The sequence below is a fragment of the Agelaius phoeniceus genome, chromosome 19, assembly GCF_051311805.1.
Source record: "Agelaius phoeniceus isolate bAgePho1 chromosome 19, bAgePho1.hap1, whole genome shotgun sequence".
NCBI lineage: Eukaryota > Metazoa > Chordata > Aves > Passeriformes > Icteridae > Agelaius > Agelaius phoeniceus.
Window position 1 is genome coordinate 12,564,788 of NC_135283.1, and position 17,426 is coordinate 12,582,213.

Consider the following 17,426-nt stretch of genomic DNA (forward strand, 5'->3'; position numbering starts at 1 on the left):
CACAGGGAAGTGCACCCGTGCCTGGATGGGTGCTCTCCTTCCCAGGAGTTCCATCAGAAGGAGCTGGGCTGGGGAGCAGCATCACCCCAAAGATGCCCCACACATCCCACACTCATTTTCTGCTTTATTAGGAAAGGGGTGAGGTACAGGGATGGGGCAGCTGCCACTTCCAGTGGGGACAGTGCCCCCCACCCCTCCTCCACTGGGGGAGGCTGACAGGCCCCCACCCCCTGACTGGGCAGCTCTGTTTGCTCCTGAGCTGGACCCAGCTGCCCACACAGAGGGACCCCAGGGCTGCCTCGTGGGAAGGATGAGCTGTCCCTGTCCCCATCCCCACACCCACTGGGGTCTGTGATGTGCCCATGGGCTGCACATTTCACCTCCTGCACCCCCTACATGGGTCTGGGGCACTGCCAGCATCCTCCATCCCCAGGGACAGCGATGGGGACGGGACATGGCAGGGGAACACTCAGGGAGGGGTGGGCAGTGCAGAGCTCAGTCCTGGAGGCCCCCAACAAGGGGACCCCCATCTACCTACAGGACCAAGCGTTCCCCCCACGGTGCTGGGGCCAGCAGGACAGCACCCAGCTGCTCCTCGTTACTTCTTCACCTTGATGAGGGAGTGGTAGACAGGCTTGATGATGATGTGCAGGTGCAGGGAGTTGTCGATGAGGTACTCGGAGGTGCGTTTCTGCAGGTCGGCGTGCACCAGGAAATCGGCGGCCTCGTCCGAGCTCTGGTGGAAGCTGTAGGCGTGTTTGACCAGCACGCGGCCCTGCTGCCTCACGCCCACCAGCACGGTCTTCTGGAAGCTGACACCGGCAAAATCGGGGCTGCTCATGGCCGGGGTGATGACGAGGCGAGGGCGCCCATCCTCGATGCGCACGGGCTGGATGGCGCCCGCCGCCGAGTCCGAGTAGACGGGGCGCAGGCTGACGGGCAGCCAGCGCGGCGAGAACAGCGCGTTCCACGTCACCCTCTTGCCGGCGTCGTGGCTGCTGGGCCCCAGCTGCGTCTGGAAGCTGGTGCTGCGGTCGTCCCGCGCCGGGTTGGTGATGACCCACTGGGAGCCCCAGCTGGGCGCGAGGTAGTTGCGGGGCAGGAACATGCTGCAGTTGACGTCGAAGTACTTGGCGAAGTGGAGCGGGGAGGCGGCGTGGAACTGGAAAGCCTGGAAGAGCAGGTCCTGCACGGCGGCGCGGTGCCGCGCCAGCACCGCCGACTGCGCCTGCAGCCGGAACAGCTGGCTGGGCGCGATCATGGGGTAGCGGATGGCACGCAGCACCCGCTCGGCCACGGGCACCTCGGGCTGCCGCCGGCTCAGCCAGCCCTCCACGGCGGTGTAGAGCTCCAGCTCACTGTGCAGCACCAGGTCGGAGCGCTCCAGCAGCAGCAGCAGCAGCTCCACGCTCACCGAGCCCCACTCGGCGCTGCCCAGCACCGCGGACAGGTTCCAGGCCAGGAACTGCAGGCAGCTCTCCTGCAGCGCCGCGTCCCCGACGCGCACGGCGTAGTGGTACCAGCCCACCACGTGGCCCTGGCTGGACTCGCTGGCCAGGTGGGTCCTCATGTATTCGGCCACGCCGCGCTGCAGCCCCCAGACCCTGTATTTGCTGGCCAGCTGGTGCATGGGGATGGCCTGGTGCAGCAGGATGGAGACCCCCCCACAGTACAGGTACCTGGGGCAGAGCAGGGAGTGGTGACACTGGGGACATCCATCCCCGGCAGCTCAGTTCCCAGGGGAGCAGCCTCTGCTTTCCACTGAGTATTCCAACCCCATGGGGTCCCCAGGGTTTCCAGAGAAACACCTCCCCTCCTTGGATGCTTCCCTCCCATTCCATGTGATCTCCATGGTCCCCAGTGGGGCATCCTCCTTTTCTGGCTGCATCCCATGAAGTGAAGCATCTACTTTCTTTGGCTGCATTCCTCCCAGTACACTCATCCCACAGGATCTCCCTCTTGGGAGATCCTGAGAGGAATCCTCCCTCTCGGGCTGCATCCCTCCCAAAGTGCACATCCCTCCCAAACTGCACATCCCTCTCAAAACGCACATCCCACTAGGTCCCTGTGGTTCCCAAGGGAACATCCCCCATCCTTGGCTGCATCTCTCTGGCCATGCCCATCCCGTGGAGCTCCCCGTGGTTCCCAGGAGAGCTGCACCCTCTCTCCTCCCCATCCCACAGGGTCCCTACGCACCTGATGAATTTCTCGAAGAGCGCGGCGGTCTCGGGCGGCTCGTACAGGGTCACGACGCTCTGGTTACGCAGGAGGCTCTCGAAGACCTCGCTCTGGAGGCTGAGCAGCAGCTGGTGGGTGTGGAACACCTTGGGCTCGTCGGAGGCGGCCGAGCGGACCCGCAGCACCGAGTCGCTGCCGTTGCCGTTCTGCAGCAGCTCCTGCAGCCGCTGCAGCAGCGTCAGCGAGTGGTTGATGGTGGCCGCCGTGGAGTCCCCGCTAAAGTCGGGTTTTTGGGCTGCAGGGAGATGGGACCGTCCCAGAGCTGCACCCCAGTGCCAGGCACTGAGCTGGGGTGGGGTTACCGGGGGGCTGTGCACCTCCTGCCTCCGCTCCCCCGGTGCCAAAGGGCCGCTGGAGCCAAGGGAGTGTGGGGGAACAAAGGACGTGGGGACATTTGTGTCCCTGAGAGCCAAAAAACTGCCTTTCTGCAGCAGAAGGGCTGGGACCACCATGTCCCAGGCTGGGGTGTGCTGGGAAATGGCCGGGTGCCGGCGGCACTGGCTCTCAGCCCGGTCTGCCTGTCCTGATCCCGTCCCTGCTGTGGACAGAGGGAGCCCCGGGCATTGCCCTGATCCCTCACATCCCTGATGGATACGTGGGGGGACAGAGAGCCCCTGGGTGTGGGGAGCCAGGCACGCTCTGCCCCGCAGCCAGGAATGGGTTCCTGAGCAGCTTGGGGACACCAGCTGCCCTGGTGTCTCTTCAGACCCGTGCTGGGATCCCAACAGGGACTGGAGGGGGATCTGGGAATGTGGAACAGGGATCTCCATGCTCCTGTGGGCAGTGGGATCCTTCCTTCTCTCCTCTTCTCCGTCTTGACACCACTCCCACCCGCTCCTCGGAGCATCCTTTCCCCAGGAGGAATTTGGCCCCGTCTGTCTCAAATCCATCTTCCTTCTCAAATCCCGTCTTGCTGACGGATTACCCTTCCCAGCGCCGGCTTAAGGCCGGGGGATGAAGAAGGGGAGCGGAGACGAGGAAGGGGAGCAGGCGCCCTGAACCCCGCGGTGCTGGACTTGTCTGCCCGCGGCACCGAGCCCTTCCCGGGGTACCCACCAGCGAGCACAACCCGGCTCCGAGAGCGCAGCACACCCAGGAGCCACTTCCATCCCCTCCAGACACCCCGAGGGCAGCCGGAGAGCCGCGCTCAGCTCTCCATCAGCCGCCGAGCCGCACCCCGGCACCCGGCGAGGGCAGCGCTACCCGCGGCTCGGGGACCCTCCGCGCCTTCCCCCGCGCCGCGGCCGCCCTTACCGGCTTGCACGGTGAAGAGGAGGAGAAGGAAGGCGGCGGCAGAGCCCCAGCGGCGGGTGGCCGCGGGCCGGGTGCCCGTCAGCCTGGCCATGGCGTCGCAGGCGCATCTGCCGGGTGCGGCGCACGCTGCGCGCCCGGTTCTTATGTAGGCCACGCGCCCTCCCGGCCCGCGGGCCCGCGCCGCCGCATCGATTGGTGGAAACTGGGACCGGCCGTTGCCACGGGAACGGCTTCCAGCCCCCCCCGCATCCCACCGGGACCCCCGGCCCCGGCCCCGCACCCCGGGGTGCTCCGGAGCGGGGACGTCGCCGTGCGGGAGCCGGTGCTGCCGCGGAGCCCCACGCGTGGCCGCGGCGCTTTGTGCCGGGGTCTTTGCATTCAGGGCACAGCTCGGTGGCCTCCCGCTCCCCCCGGCTCATGGGTATTCATGCCGGCAGCAGCCCATCACCATGGCATCCGCGCTGCCGGCAGGAACTGCCTGCCCTTTTCCCAGCCTTTGCAGCCAAGAGGCCGCCCGTGCGCCCTGTGCGGCCTCCCTGGCCCCCCGCCCGCCCCGACGCCTCTTGGGGGGCTTCACCACGGGGCTGGGGCCCCCCAAAGCCGCAGCGCCACAGCAGCAGCATGGGGCGGTGCTGGGTGGGCAGGGTAGGGACAGCGGGTGTCGGCCAAGTGGTGCCGACGCCACTGGGGCTGTGACCCCGGTGGGGACACAGGAGCAGGACCCGAGGCGGGGGGACGCATCCCACAGAGGAGGAGCACAGCCCGCAAGGGCACAGCGGCCCCTTACCCACTGCCGAGGAGCCCCGTGCCCTGCTCAGCCCTTTGAACACGGGCTTAGACACGGTTCCAGATGTTGGGCGAGGGCAGATGTTGCTGCAGCTGCCGAGGGGGTGGGATCACCATCTGTCCCTGACCCTTGGGCGCGGAGATTCAGCACAAGACACCGATCAGCCCTACTCCGCGCTGCTGGGGCTCCCTGGCCCCTTGCAGGGACGGGCGGGTGGGCGATGCTCAAGCCCTGTGCCCCTGCTGGGCAGGGCACCCCCAAAGCCGCGGTGCCAGCAGAGCGCCCGGCCCGGGGCTGGGGGTGTCCTTGCACCGTGGGGCCGCGGGGGACAGGGCCCCCGCCGCGGCACAGCCGGTTCACGGCTCAGCGCGTCCTCCGACGCCTCATTTCACCACCGCCTGATAAACAACCGCCTGTGCGAGCGTGTGCCCGGCGCGCCGCCGGCACCGTGCCAGCCCGGGCGGCGGCCACAGCCCGGCGACCCCCGTGTTGGGCTGCTCAGGGCTATAGGGGGATACGAGGGACCGTGGGGCTGGTCCTGGAGGTCGCCAGGGGACAGGGGACACCTGCCAGTGTGCAGTGAGGTAAGGGAGCAGCTGTGCTGGCCTGGAGATTGCAGCTAGGGCTGGCTCACCATAGCGACCTGCACTAGGCAGCAGTGCAAGGGCATCGCCCCGCGGGCTGGGGGGCACCGGAGAGACGGAGCTGGACCCAGGGACCGGCAGGGGACAGCAGGGCCGTCCCTGTGCTGCTGGGGAAACTGAGGCACGGCGTCCGGGCAGTGGGCACTTGGGAGCAGCCAGGGCAGAGCGCAGCAGGGACACGCAGGCAGCGCACACGGATTCACGCTCGTGTGCACACACGTCACACCCTGGAGCTGTGCACATCCGCTCTCCTGTCCCCAGAGGTGGCCGCCGGCCCAGCTGTCCCCGCACCGCCATCCCTACTGCTCTGGAGCCCTGTCACGGTCACCCGGAGCTGCCCAGGCGACCCTTCCCGGCCGCCGAGGGCCGGTGGTGACGTCCCCGTGCCCTGCCCGCGGCTCTGCCCACGGCGCTCTCCCTCCGCCCCGTGCCCCGTGCCCCGGGAGGCTGTGCCATGCTGCGGGTGCCCGCGGGGACAGGGACACCGGCAGGGACACGGAGCCCGCAGAGGACACGGACACCAGCGGCACACGGACACTGACCGGGACACACGGACAGCGGTATGTCCGTGAGAAACACCGCGCCCAGGGAAGGTGGCGCTGCACGCCCGGCGGGTGGCACTGGGGACAGCCAGGTGACAGTCCCTGTCCCGCAGGCTTTGGGGAGCGGGAGCCCGGGCAGGGGGAGCAAAATGGGGCCAGAGCGATCCCATCCTCCCCACCAGCTGCGCAAAGCGGATCGGGCTGGGAAAGGGTTAAGGCGCTCGAGCAGCTGCAGCCGATCGATGCCTCAGTTCCGCGGGGGACGTGGATGGACGGGACCTCCTGCTGATGAACCGGAGCTAATTTGCAGTTAATTGGCACCCCTGGGCTCCCCCCATCCCCTCCGTTCTTCTCCCTCGGGCTGTGCTCAGGATTTTGCTGGGGTTCCGGCCGGGAATTGCAGGGTCGGGGAGGTGGGACCCCCGGGAGCCCACACACACCTCGGGCACTTCTGGGGGAGCAGATCCATCATGGAGTGTTGGATTACTGCAACCGAGGGTCCCGAAACGGGAGAGAGACCTGCCCGCCCCTCCAACCCCGGCCCTGAAGCCATCGAGTGTCTGGGACAAGGGGAATTTGGGGTGCCCCGGGGCCAGGGCCAGACTGGCAGGAGTGTGGTGCCGCGTACCCCCTCCCTGAGCTCAGGACCCCCCTTTACACCAGCACCCCAGGACCCCAAGACATCCCTCTCCCAAAGAGCACCCCACAAACCCCGGGCCCCGGATCCCCCTACACCCCAGAACCTCCGATCCCAGGAGCCCCTTGTGCCTCAGAACCCCCGATGCCAGGATCCCCAGGACCCCCCGCACCCCACAATCCCCATCCCAGCATCTCCCATCGTCCCACACCGGGACCGACGGTGGCGGTCCCTATGGGATGCAAATTTGGGGGGGATTCTGACCAATCAGAACGCAGCGCTCAGCTCTGGCCTCACCCCTCCCGGGGAACCCCTCTCCGATTGGTGGGGCCGGGCTCCTGTGAGCCAATAGGAGCGCAGAGCTCGGGAGGGGGTGGAGCCGCCCTGGTTTATGAATGGGCGAGGGCAGCGCGGGCACGACCCGGGCGTGGGGAGAGGGCAGAGGGATGGGGCAAAGACCGGGGCAGGGAGCAGGGCACAGATAGGGCAGGGATGGGGCACAGATAGGGATGCGGATACGGATCAGGATCCGGATACGGGCGGGGATGCGGGCAGGGCTCCTCCAGCTCCGCTGCCTCAGCCTGAGGAGCTGGAAAAGGACCAGCTGGCAGCCTGGAGATGGCCACCCCACACTTGGCACCACTAGGACCCCCCCCATCGGCACCTCTGGGTCCTCTCTGCCGCCACTGGGAGCCGTCGGGTGGCACCCAGCCCGGGCTGGGGGCCAGAGGCTCCCTCTGCTGGCAGCTGCCCCAGAACATGATGTTTTAATCCGGTTTTCTACAAAAACGGGGCTGAGGGATAAAGAAGGAGCAGCTCTGGCAGCGAGGGCTCTGCTGGGACATGGCACAGGGGGCTTGGGGTGCATTGCCTCCCATGGGGGTGCAGCAGCTCCAGGTCTGCCGGAGGTGGCACATTTGGGTTGAGCCCACTGCCCATGGATTCTACAGGACAAGGGAGCTGGGATTCAGACACAGTGGGGACACCCAGGAGATGGACCCTGTCCCCAAGCCCCCAGTGCCATGTCACGGCTGACCTCCCTTCTAGGTGCCATCAGGACTCTGATGTCCCTGGTGCTCCTGTGTCTCCTCACAGCCGGTTTGTGGTGGAAGATGACAGTGCTGGTGCCCAACAGCACGGCGGTGTCGTGGGCACTGCCAGAGCCAGAGCTGGAGCTGGAGCGCTCACCCTGCCTGGTTGGCATCGTCCCCATCGTGTACTACAGCGTCCTGCTGGGGCTGGGGCTGCCAGGTGAGGGGGCTGAGGGGGCCGGGGGGCTGGAAAGAAAAGCCCTCAGGATAGAGGGGCTTTACCTGTGCCCCCCCAGCCTCAGACCCGGCCCCAGTGCCCGGCTGTGCTGCCCAGCCCAGGGCAGGTGCCACCGCCACGGGGACAGATGGTATTTGCATTGCTTGGGCTGGCACACGGAAGAGATTAATCAGCCCAGCAAATCCCCACAGCACTGGGATATTTATAGCTCCCCTCAGCTGCAGCCTGGGCAGCTCTGGGGTCCTGGTGCTGCAGGGGGGCCTGTGAACCCCCAGCTCTCACCTCCACCCGTGGCTCCCCTCCCTGCAGTGAACATCCTGACCGCCGTGGCCCTGTCCCGCCTGGCCACCAGGACCAAGAAGTCGTCCTACTGGTACCTGCTGGCCCTGACCACCTCCGACATCCTCACCCAGGTCTTCATCATCTTCGTGGGCTTCATCCTGCAGACGGCCATCCTGGCGCGGGCAGTGCCCAGCGCCTTCATCCACACCGTCACCGTGCTGGAGTTCACGGCCAACCACGCGTCCACCTGGGTCACCGTGCTGCTGACCGTGGACCGCTACGTGGCCCTGTGCCACCCTCTGCGCTACCGCGCCGTGTCCTACCCGCGCCGCACCCGCCGCATCATCGCCGCCGTCTTCGCCGCCGCGCTGGCCACCGGCGTCCCCTTCTACTGGTGGCTGGACATGTGGCGCGACGCTGACGCCCCCACGGCGCTGGACACGGCGCTCAAGTGGCTGCACTGCGTCACCATCTATTTCCTGCCCTGCAGCATCTTCCTGGCCGCCAACTCCGCCATCATCCGCAAGCTGCGGCGGCGGAGGCGCGCGGGGGGCGGCAAGACCACGGCGCTGCTGCTGGCTGTCACCGCTGTCTTCATCGTGCTCTGGGCTCCCCGCGCCGTCGTCACCATGTGCCACCTCTACGTGGCCTCGGTCAGAAGGGACTGGCGCGTGCACCTGGCCTTGGACATCGCCAACATGGTGGCCATGCTCAACACCTCCCTCAACTTCTTCCTCTACTGCTTCGTCAGCCAGACCTTCCGCCGCGCGGTGGGCGAGGTGCTGCGGGGGCAGCCCCGGGCAGCCCCCAGCCGGGGCAGCGCTCACTGCCCACCCCTGGCCCTGGAACCACTGAAACTGCTGGGCAGCACCACGCTCTGAGGCAGGGCAGTGCCCGGCTGGCAGCCCCGGTGCCCACCCAGCCCCACACGGGACCGGGGAGACCCCCACCCCTTCCACGGAGCCAGGGTCACTGCTGCTGGGGGTGGCAGGAGGAGGGGGTTGTGCCCAGACACTCATTTGGGGATATTGTGGTGCCTGCCTGGCAGCAGCAGCCCAGGGTGGGCACCTCTGCCCTGCCCATGCTCAGCCCCTGGCACAATACTGGAATCATCCAGGGAACTCATCCAGGGGACCCATCCAGGACACGCCCCAGCTCAGTGGCACCGAGGTTCCTGGGGAGCCCAGAGCTGCCCGTGGTGAGGGTTGGAGGGCACAAATGAGCTCCTGCGAGCCCTGACAAGGACGTGGTGCCCACTGGGTGCCACTCCATAAACTGCTGTGCTGAGACCAAAGCTCTGCCTGGCTCTGGCTCCCTGGGGGCAGCTGGCACGGAGGCACCCTGCACAAGCATCTCTGGCACGGGGTCCCTCTGCCCTGCCCACCCCCGTGCCCCTGCCTTGCTGCCCAGGAGTGCTGGGGGAGCACCCACAGGGTCTGCTGGCTGTCCCCTGTGGTGGGGTCTGCACACACGGTAAGGTCACGGCTCCCGGCCCCCCACCCGTTAATCCCCCCGGGCAATGCCCCCCTGCATGGGGTGTACCCAGTGCTGCCCTCCCAGTTACACCAGTGCCAAACTGGTGTGACGCTGGAGGAGCGGCCGTGCCAGCCTGTCCCCAGCTGCCGGCAGAGGGCAGGGATGGGACACTGCGGAGCTGGCACTGACGGGGCAGGGAGCTGGCACCCCCAGCTCCCCAAACCAGCCCCGCCGCCACCCTAATTCCCCGTAAGGTCCTTAACGTAATCCCCCAAAACTGCCCAGCATTCCGCCCGGATTGCCGAGACGGGGCAGGACAGACCCAGGGGGTGCCCGGGGGGGGATCCGGACCTCAGCTGGCTCCTGGCAGGGCACAGAGACACCCCCAAACCCCAGCAGACCCCCTGCCCACCCCCGAGCCCGGCTGTGCCCGCACTGAGGTGGGATGGGGAGCAGCCTTTGCCCCCAAGGTGTGGGGCTGATCCCCCTACGGACCCACCCTGCCCCCGGGTCATTCCCCGGCGTGGACAGACCCCTCGGGGGGTGTCACCTCATCGCAGGCCGGATCCCTACGGGGGGACAGGGTTAAAGCCCGACCCGGTGGCGCGGGGGCTACCTGGGAGGTTCTCGCTCCATTAATTCTGGCACGTGAGGAGAGCAGGACCGGGAAGGGATTAGTTATTAACCCGAGCTGGGCAGGGGCTGAGGGGCCGCGGGCCGGGGGGCTCGGCTGCCTCGGGAACCCTCGGCGGGAGCTCCAGGATTGCCACCGGCCCCCCCCGATCTCCAGCGGCCCCCCTGTGCCAACCGGTGCGTATTTACTTGGCAAAGGAGGTGGAAATGTGCTGACGGCGTCCGCCGGAGCGAGGGGCTCCGCTGGGAACGGCTCCGAGCCCCGGCCGGAGCGGCGGGAGGCTCTGGGAGGGCAGCGGGGACCCCCGGCTCCAGGTCCTTGCCGAGGGAGCCGCGCGGAGCCGGGGCTCAGCCAGCCGTGCCCGCCGTGCCCGCCGTGCCCGCCGTGCCCGCCGCCCGTCCCTGCGGTTCCCGAGGAAAGGTAAGCCTGGAAAAAATGCGTGCTGATGTTTTCGGACAGAGCCTGGCCGGGCTCCAGGTGCCGGTGCTGAGCGACAGCGCAGCCCCCCAGTGCGGCCCCAGTGCTGGAAGGACCAGTTCTGCCCAGTTCCAGCACTGGGATCGCGGCTCCCAGCCCAACCAGAGCTCCGGCAGCTAAAATCGGGCTCTGCCCGTGCCGGGAGGTCAGGGCCGGGCACCCCGAGAGGAAACCGAGGGTGGCACAGGGTGGGCATCACCCCCCAGTGACCCCACAGCCTGTTGGGGTTTTTCTGTAGGACCTGCCGGGAGCAGGCAATGGGGGCTGGAAACGCGGGCAGGGTCCCGGTGGGAAGGGGGAGCAGAAACCGCCCACAAGGGGTGGAACACGAGGGTCCCCGTGGGGAGGGGGCCGGAATCACCCGCCGTGGGGGGATGGGGGGTTCCCATGGGAAGGGGGTGAGGGAATCACCGCCAAGGACGGGGACACAACAGCAAACGCTGCGCGGGCGCGGGGCAGCCTCGGCGGGACGGGCGCCTGCCGGTGGCCCCAGCGGGGGTCACGGGGGTCTGTGCTGAGTCAGCAGCTGGGAAAGCCTCCGGCGGAAGGAAGCAGCCGGTGGAGAGGCCGGGCCGCGCTGTGGGGGCGGCAGGACAAGCGGCCTCCGCTCCCGGCGCCGCTTATCCAAGGCTGAGCCTTTCCCGGAGAGCGAGGGCTGCCCAATCCTGGGGCCAAATCCCTGGGGAAACTGAGGCACGAGGGCCGCTGCAGAGTCCCCCGCCTGCCCTGCCCTGCCCCGTGCGAGGGCAGGGATGATCCAGTCCCAAACACCATCCCGGAGCCGAAGGATCCTTAGGAGGAGGGCGGGAGGGTGGCGGTGTCGCAGCTCTGAGCCCGTCCTGGCCCCGGGGGCTCCGGCGGGCGCCGGTCCTTGAGCCACGGGTGCCGCCGGTTCCGGTGGGAGCCGGTCCTGCCGCTGGAGGCTCTGCTGCCCTTTCTCCCCGGATTGTTTTCATCCCAGCCCGGATCGGGGCAGGCCCCGCCGGAGGCACATTGAACTTTCCTCTGCATCCTTCACCCTCTTGCTTCACCCTCCCGAAATAGCAGCTCCTGCCTGGAAACCTCTCCCAGGGCTGGCGGGGCCCCGGGGTGCCCCAAATCTCCCAGGGCTTTTCCCCCATCCCCAGGGATGAATGGGATGATTGTGGGGTGCCCGTCCCAGCTCCAGGGTGGCGACCACCCCCGTCGGGACAAGGACCATCAAACCCTGCCAGTGCCCCGGGCTGGGGCTGCCCCCCTCTGCAGAAAGGGCTTTTCTGGGGTTTTCTGGGGTTTTCTGGGTCCTGCTGCCCTGCCAAGGGTTCCAGCTTTATCCATCAGCTGACATTCCTCCGGGAGGCCCCTCCAGGCCGGAGAATCCTTACGAGGTGGGGCCGCCTGTGGAGCGCCACTCCCCGAGCCCACCGGGGCTGGGAGATCCCGGCTGGGTGACACAGACCCCGCTGCTCCGTCCCTTGTCCCCTGAGGGTCCTTCCTGCTCTGCAGCGCTCAGCAGGGCCAGGCTGAGCCCCCCAAACCCATCACAGCGATGGCCAGGTGGGCTCACCCCTGCTTCCCCCCCAGCCTAGGCTTTGCCCCCCTCAGCCCCGTCCGTGCCCCGAGGCCGCCCCCGCGCTCCGTCCCTTGTCCCCTGAGTGTCGTTCCCGGGAGCAGCGCTCAGCAGGGCCAGGCTGAGCCCCCCAGACCCATCACAGCGATGGCAGAGCCCCCCCAGATTCATCACACCCATGACCAGGTGGGCTCCCCCAGTTCCGCGGGTTCTTTGCCCCCCAGCCCCCTCCGTGCCCCGGTGCGGGATCCCCGCCGGTGCGGGACCGCGGTGTCCCCGCCCGGTGCGGCGGGGCAGGTCCGGGCCGGCCCCAATCGCGCTCCCGGGGCTGAGCCGCACCTCGGGGAGGGGCCGGGCCGGGCCGGGCAGGCGCACGGTGCGGCGGCACCGGGGCTGGCTGGGCTCGGCACGGGGGGAGCGGAGCGCCGGGCACCGGGGGCTGCGGCCGGTGAGCGGGGCGGGCTGCGGGGCGAGCCCTGCGGGGCTGGGGGGCAGCGGCAGCGCCGACGGGAAGGGACCGGGACCGGGACCGAGAGCCGCCCGCCCCCGCAGCTCCTCCGGCCGGGGATTTGGGGGCGGCTCCGGCGGAGTTTCAGGGCCAGGACCCGGCGGGAGCGCCGGGAAGCACCGGGACAGTGCGGGATGGGGGTGCGGAGGGGCAGAGAAGCGGGACGGGAGTGCGGCGGCGGCGGCGGCACCGGGCCGGGGGAGCGAGGGAAGCCAACGGGCGATGCGAGGAACCGGGCGGGGTTGCAGGAGGAGCAGAACTCGGGACGCGGGTGCAGCCGCCGGGGGCGCGGGGGAAACCGGGCGGAGGGTGCGGGGGTACCGGGCTGGAGGTGGGCAGGAAACCGGGCTGGGGGACGAGCTGGGAACCGGAGGCGGCGGAGCTCCTGGAACCCGCGGGCACAGCGACTCCGTCCCAGCGTGGTACTGGGGGTCCCTGTCCCCGTCCCAGGCCGGGGGGTGCCCGGTTCGGGGTGACCATCAGGGCACCGGGGGTCCCGGCCCCGCATGTCCTTGCTGGGGTCTCCTCCCCGTTTCCTCCCCCAGCAGTGAGGCTGCGGCTTCCTCACTGCTCCTCTTCCCCGTGCCCACCATGAGGTGGCAGGAATGGGGTGGCAACGGTGGGGACAGGGACTGGGACTCCGTGTCGTGCCGTGCCATGCTGTGCCGTGACGTGCCAGGCTGTGGCTGCCTACGTGCCAGCAGGCTGGACATGCGACCTGCACTGGGCCAGTGCCCAAAACCAGAGGGAAGTGGGACAGAAGTGGAAAAAGGAACGTGGTGCATGCAGGGACAAGGCAAGGGGACAGCTCTGTCCCCCAGTATCCCCTCTGCCATCTGGGCTGGGCTCACGTTTGGTATTCCCAGGAAGCCATCAGGCATGGTGCTGCTCCTGACGCTGGAGGAGGGGATCAGGAGAATTCCCAGAGAATTCCCATGTTGGGAGGGATCATACAGGGCACAGAGGGGCTGAGCCCCTCCTCAGCTGCCACCAACCTCCAGCCAATGTGGCTGCCTGGTCCCATCTGGAGCTCCATGGCCGCGTTGGGTGAGCTGAGCTGTGCCAGCAGGGCAGAGCTCCCCGGGACCCCACTGCTCACCCTGGGACATCCAATGGGCACCACGGGCAGGAATGCTCTGGCTGGGAGCTGATCCCCGTCCCCAGCCCCTGTGTCCTGACTCCGCTGTGTCCCACAGGGTCCCTGGATGCCACAGAGCAGGATGGGCACCACGGCCGTGCTGCTGGCCCTGCTCCCCACAGCCACTGCTCAGCCCATGCCGCCCCCGGGCTGCGGCCACGACCTCTCCTCCCTCTACTACAACCTCTGTGACCTCTCGGCGGGCTGGGGCATCGGGGTGGAAGCAGTGGCCAGCCTGGGCGTGGTGACCACCTTCGTGCTCACCATCGTGCTGGTGGCCAGCCTGCCCTTCGTGCAGGACCACCAGAAGAAGAGCTTGGTGGCCACGCAAGTCTTCTTCCTTCTGGGCACCTTCGGCCTCTTCTGCCTGACCTTCGACTTCATCGTGGGGCCGGATTTCTCCACCTGCACCTCCCGCCGCTTCCTCTTCGGCGTCCTCTTCGCCATCTGCTTCTCCTGCCTGCTGGCCCACGCCGTGGCCCTCAACTTCCTGGCGCGGCGCAACCGAGCCCCGCGGGGCTGGGTGACGCTGGCGGCCGCCGTGTCCCTGGCCTCGGTCGAGGTCATCATCAATGCCGAGTGGCTCCTCATCACGGTGGCGCGGCGCGAGGGTGGCCCTGCAGACCCCTGCCAGCTGGCGGGCGCCGACTTCGTCATGGCGCTCATCTACGTCATGGCCCTGCTGGTGGCCGCCTTCGGCGCCGCCTGGCCCACGCTCTGCGGCCGCTACGGCCGCTGGCGCAAGCACGGCGCCTTCATCCTGGCCACCACCGGCCTGTCGGCGGCCATCTGGCTGGCGTGGACCATCATGTACCTGTACGGGAACCGGCGTGCCGGCCGCGCGCCCGGCTGGGATGACCCCACGCTGGCCATCGCGCTGGTGTGCAACGCCGCCGCCTTCCTGCTGCTCTACGCCATCCCCGAGGTGACGCACGTGACGCGGCGCAGCCCCGAGCAGGCCTTCGAGGGCGATGGCTACCCCACGCGGGGGGTGGGCTACGAGACCATCCTCAAGGAGCAGAAGTCGCAGAGCATGTTCGTGGAGAACAAGGCCTTCTCCATGGATGAGCCATCCTTTGGTAGGCGCCAGGGCTCGCCAGGGACCTTCTCGCCCCGTGGCAGGGCGGGCACCGTCCTCTTGGGGACCCTGGGGATGTCCCCACGGGGGATGGTAGTGGAGGGTGGGTGATGAGACGTCTGGCAGTGACCTGCCCGGCGCTGGCGCCTGCTGCTGTTGTGGCTCCCCAGAACTGGCCAGGCTGGGTGTACCAGTTTGGGCTGAGCCCAGCAGCCACAGGGAGCTCCCTCCCTCCCTCCCCAGCGTGGGGTGCCTGCGGCTCCTGCCCCTCCGCCCCAGGCCCACGAGACCCTGCAATAACATGGGGTGGTGACAGTCCCAGTGGGGATTGTGGGCAGGCATGCCAGGTGTCTGCTCCTCATGGGGGAGGGATGGTCCCCCTGAGCAGCACCTGCACCAGAGAGACCCTACAATAACAAGCCATGGCCAGGCAGCAGTGATGCCATCCCTGGGGACAGGAGTGTCCTGCGGGAAAGGCAGGCAGCTGCTGAGTCAGCTCGTTAAACCTGCTAACGAGGTACAGAGAGCCCCAGTGGGGTGGCACTGGCTCCATGGTGACTGTCCCCGTGTCTCAGCAGCCAAGAAGCCGGTGTCCCCATACAGTGGCTACAACGGCCAGCTGCTGACCAGCGTCTACCAGCCCACCGAGATGGCTCTGATGCACAAGGGGATGGTGAGTGTGACACCAGCGGTGGCCACATCCTGCCAGGAATGACAGGAATGGGGGACAGGGTGTGGGTGGGGTGTTCCTGTCACCCCTGCGTCCCAATGACTGCTCTAACACGGTGGGGACCTTCCAAGCCTTCCACCCCCGGGATCCCATGGGCTGGGGCATTCCCGGTGCTGTGACCTCCCACCCCCGTGTCTGTCCCTCAGAGTGAAGGTCCCTACGATGTGATCCTGCCCCGTGCCTCCACCAGCCCCATGCCTGGCAGTGCCAGCTCCACGCTCCGAGCCGAGGACGCGTTCGCGGTGCAGGCGCGGCACTCCAGCATCCCGAGGGACACCCGCGGCTGCCAGGTGGGTGAACGGTGGCTGCAGCGGGGGCAAAGTCCGGCCCTGCCATGGTGACGGGGCTGCCCGGCACCCAGAGCCCCCCTCGGTGGGTCAGGGTACACAGCCATGGTCCTGGTGCCACCCTGTCCTGGTGCCACCCCGCTGTGCCCACAGGTGCAGTCCCCGTACAGCAGGAACCGCTGGTGAAGCCCCCGTGACGCAGCTCCCGCAGCGCCGGCACAGCCAGGGGCTCGCCCAGCCCCATCCCACCCTGACTGACGTGTGAATGCCACCCCGTGAGGTGTGAATGCCACCCCATGACGTGTGAATGCCACCCCATGAGGTGTGAATGCCACCCCGGCTGGCAGCCAGAGCCGATTCCTGCCCGTGGGATGCCTGGACAAGGCCCCAGAGCCAGCGCTCCCACCTGCCCATCCCACCTGGCTATGGACCCCTGATCCCTGCCTCAAGGACTGGCTCCCGTGAGGACACCCCTGGTTTTCACCTTCGTGATGCACAGACCCTTCAGCCTCCTCCAGGCCACGGACCCTCCAAAGCTGGGGAGCCCGTGGGACCCCACCCAGGGCACCCCCAGCACCGAGCCCCTGGCCCTGCACTGACCCCCCCAGCCTGGGGACCCCGAGCTGAGCTGGCCCATCCCACCTCAGGGCACAAGGGGACACCAAGCTGTCCCCAGCTCCGTGCCTCTGTTTCCCCGTTGCTGGGGGAGGGGGATCAGTGCCTTGCCGGGGCTGGGGACCAGCCCCCCACAGCTCTGGCCGCTTTCTCCGTGCCTTTCCCCCCCTGCAGGGAGTGGGGAGGGAGCTGGGCCCCTCGCCCTCCTTGTGGCTTTCTCTGCCAAGTTTCCTTTTCATTTTTTTCAGGTCGCCCCAATAAAGGTGGTTTTTCCTATGATGCTGTCACAGCATGCTGGGTGGGGGTCCTGGGTGCTGCTCCCACGGGCTCAGCCCCATGCCCCCCATTCAGGGGAGGGACAGAGAGCACAGGGGGGCTCCGGGCAGGGTCCACGGCACCCCCATCCCCCAGGCGGGGCCGGGATGCCGTGGGCAGATGGGCTGCCGGGCAGGAGGTGGCACGGCACGGAGGACGTGCCAAGGTCGCGGTGGTTTTCCCGCTCGGATTGCCTTCCCCTCCAGAGCCATTTCTCCTCCTCCGGGCAGGAAGCCTGCGGCCAGCAGTGCCATGAATTATTCAGGGCTGGAACGGCCCGGTGGGGGCAGCGGGTGCCCGGGTCTCCTTGAGCCGGAGCCGGGATGGCGGCGCCGGGGCCGCCGGTGGCCACGCGTGCCCTGCACGGTGTCCGCACAAGGGACACACAGCGGGAGGGTGGCACTCGCCACGTCCCGGCCGTGCCTTTAGCTGGCACAGACCCACGCTCCCGGCTGCGGGGACACGGCCGCGGTGCTGGCAGCGGGATGTGGCCGTGCCCCCCGGGCTGTGCTGCGTCAGCCGTGTTTACCTGGCACCTGTGTTTACCTGGTGCCGAGCGGCAGCGGGGACATTGCCCAGCAGCACCAGGCACTCGGTGTCACCAGGGCCACTGTCACCACAGCACACACACGCCTTCCCTCCCACCGCCCGCGGGCACCGCACGGCACAGCGCAAAGTCACCCCCCAAGGGCACCTCCACCTTCCCCGGGACAGCAAAGCCACACGACAAACAGGGTGCAGGGCCTGCCGCGCTCAGGGGTGGCAGGGGCAGCGGAGCGGCCCCGCGGCCGTGCCCAGCCCCTCCGGAAGCGCGGATCCCACCGGCCCCGCCAGCGCCGGCCGCAGCGCGGGGCGGCCCCGCTCCAACAGGGAACGCTTTGTGCCGCCGGGGCCGCGGAACAGCGCAGCCTTTGTCCGGCCAGGTGAGGCAGGCACGGCTGCGCCGAGCCGGGAGCAGCCCCGGAG

General features: G+C 68.4%; 3 protein-coding genes across 4 annotated transcripts; 2 read left to right on the top strand and 1 right to left on the bottom strand.

Moving 5' to 3' along the window:
* Positions 1-111: 111 nt before the first annotated feature.
* BTBD17 (BTB domain containing 17) lies at positions 112-3,933 on the bottom strand. The gene is made up of 3 exons (XM_054645188.2): positions 3,493-3,933; positions 2,197-2,473; positions 112-1,679 (listed from the first exon to the last, which is right to left on the bottom strand). Exons 1-3 carry the CDS (start codon positions 3,581-3,583, stop codon positions 599-601), a joined length of 1,449 nt encoding a protein of 482 aa, XP_054501163.2. The 5' UTR covers positions 3,584-3,933; the 3' UTR covers positions 112-598.
* A 3,153-nt stretch (positions 3,934-7,086) lies between these two features.
* Positions 7,087-8,553, top strand: GPR142 (G protein-coupled receptor 142). Its single transcript, XM_054645189.2, has 2 exons — positions 7,087-7,353; positions 7,681-8,553. Exons 1-2 carry the CDS (start codon positions 7,125-7,127, stop codon positions 8,532-8,534), a joined length of 1,083 nt encoding a protein of 360 aa, XP_054501164.2. The 5' UTR covers positions 7,087-7,124; the 3' UTR covers positions 8,535-8,553.
* A 1,507-nt stretch (positions 8,554-10,060) lies between these two features.
* GPRC5C (G protein-coupled receptor class C group 5 member C) lies at positions 10,061-16,474 on the top strand. Of its 2 annotated transcripts, none has more exons than XM_077188242.1 (5): positions 10,061-10,183; positions 13,494-14,514; positions 15,092-15,186; positions 15,390-15,533; positions 15,684-16,474. In XM_077188242.1, exons 2-5 carry the CDS (start codon positions 13,503-13,505, stop codon positions 15,714-15,716), a joined length of 1,284 nt encoding a protein of 427 aa, XP_077044357.1. In that variant the 5' UTR covers positions 10,061-10,183; positions 13,494-13,502; the 3' UTR covers positions 15,717-16,474. The 2 variants fall into 2 exon arrangements, with proteins under 2 accessions (XP_077044357.1, XP_077044356.1); XM_077188241.1 differs by lacking the exon at positions 10,061-10,183 and adding an exon at positions 12,146-12,237.
* Positions 16,475-17,426: the final 952 nt, after the last annotated feature.

Excerpts from the sequence above, each read along its gene's own strand:
- GPRC5C (XM_077188242.1), top strand. The coding sequence starts at position 13,503 with ATGCCACAGAGCAGGATGGGCACCACGGCCGTGCTGCTGGCCCTGCTC. Across the intron at positions 14,515-15,091 it reads CATGGATGAGCCATCCTTTG|CCAAGAAGCCGGTGTCCCCA; the intron begins GTAGGCGCCAGG and ends GTGTCTCAGCAG. Across the intron at positions 15,534-15,683 it reads GGGACACCCGCGGCTGCCAG|GTGCAGTCCCCGTACAGCAG; the intron begins GTGGGTGAACGG and ends CTGTGCCCACAG.
- GPR142 (XM_054645189.2), top strand. The coding sequence starts at position 7,125 with ATGTCACGGCTGACCTCCCTTCTAGGTGCCATCAGGACTCTGATGTCC. Across the intron at positions 7,354-7,680 it reads GCTGGGGCTGGGGCTGCCAG|TGAACATCCTGACCGCCGTG; the intron begins GTGAGGGGGCTG and ends CCCTCCCTGCAG.
- BTBD17 (XM_054645188.2), bottom strand. The coding sequence starts at position 3,583 with ATGGCCAGGCTGACGGGCACCCGGCCCGCGGCCACCCGCCGCTGGGGC. Across the intron at positions 2,474-3,492 it reads CCTCTTCACCGTGCAAGCCG|CCCAAAAACCCGACTTTAGC; the intron begins GTAAGGGCGGCC and ends ATCTCCCTGCAG. Across the intron at positions 1,680-2,196 it reads CTCTTCGAGAAATTCATCAG|GTACCTGTACTGTGGGGGGG; the intron begins GTGCGTAGGGAC and ends GCTCTGCCCCAG.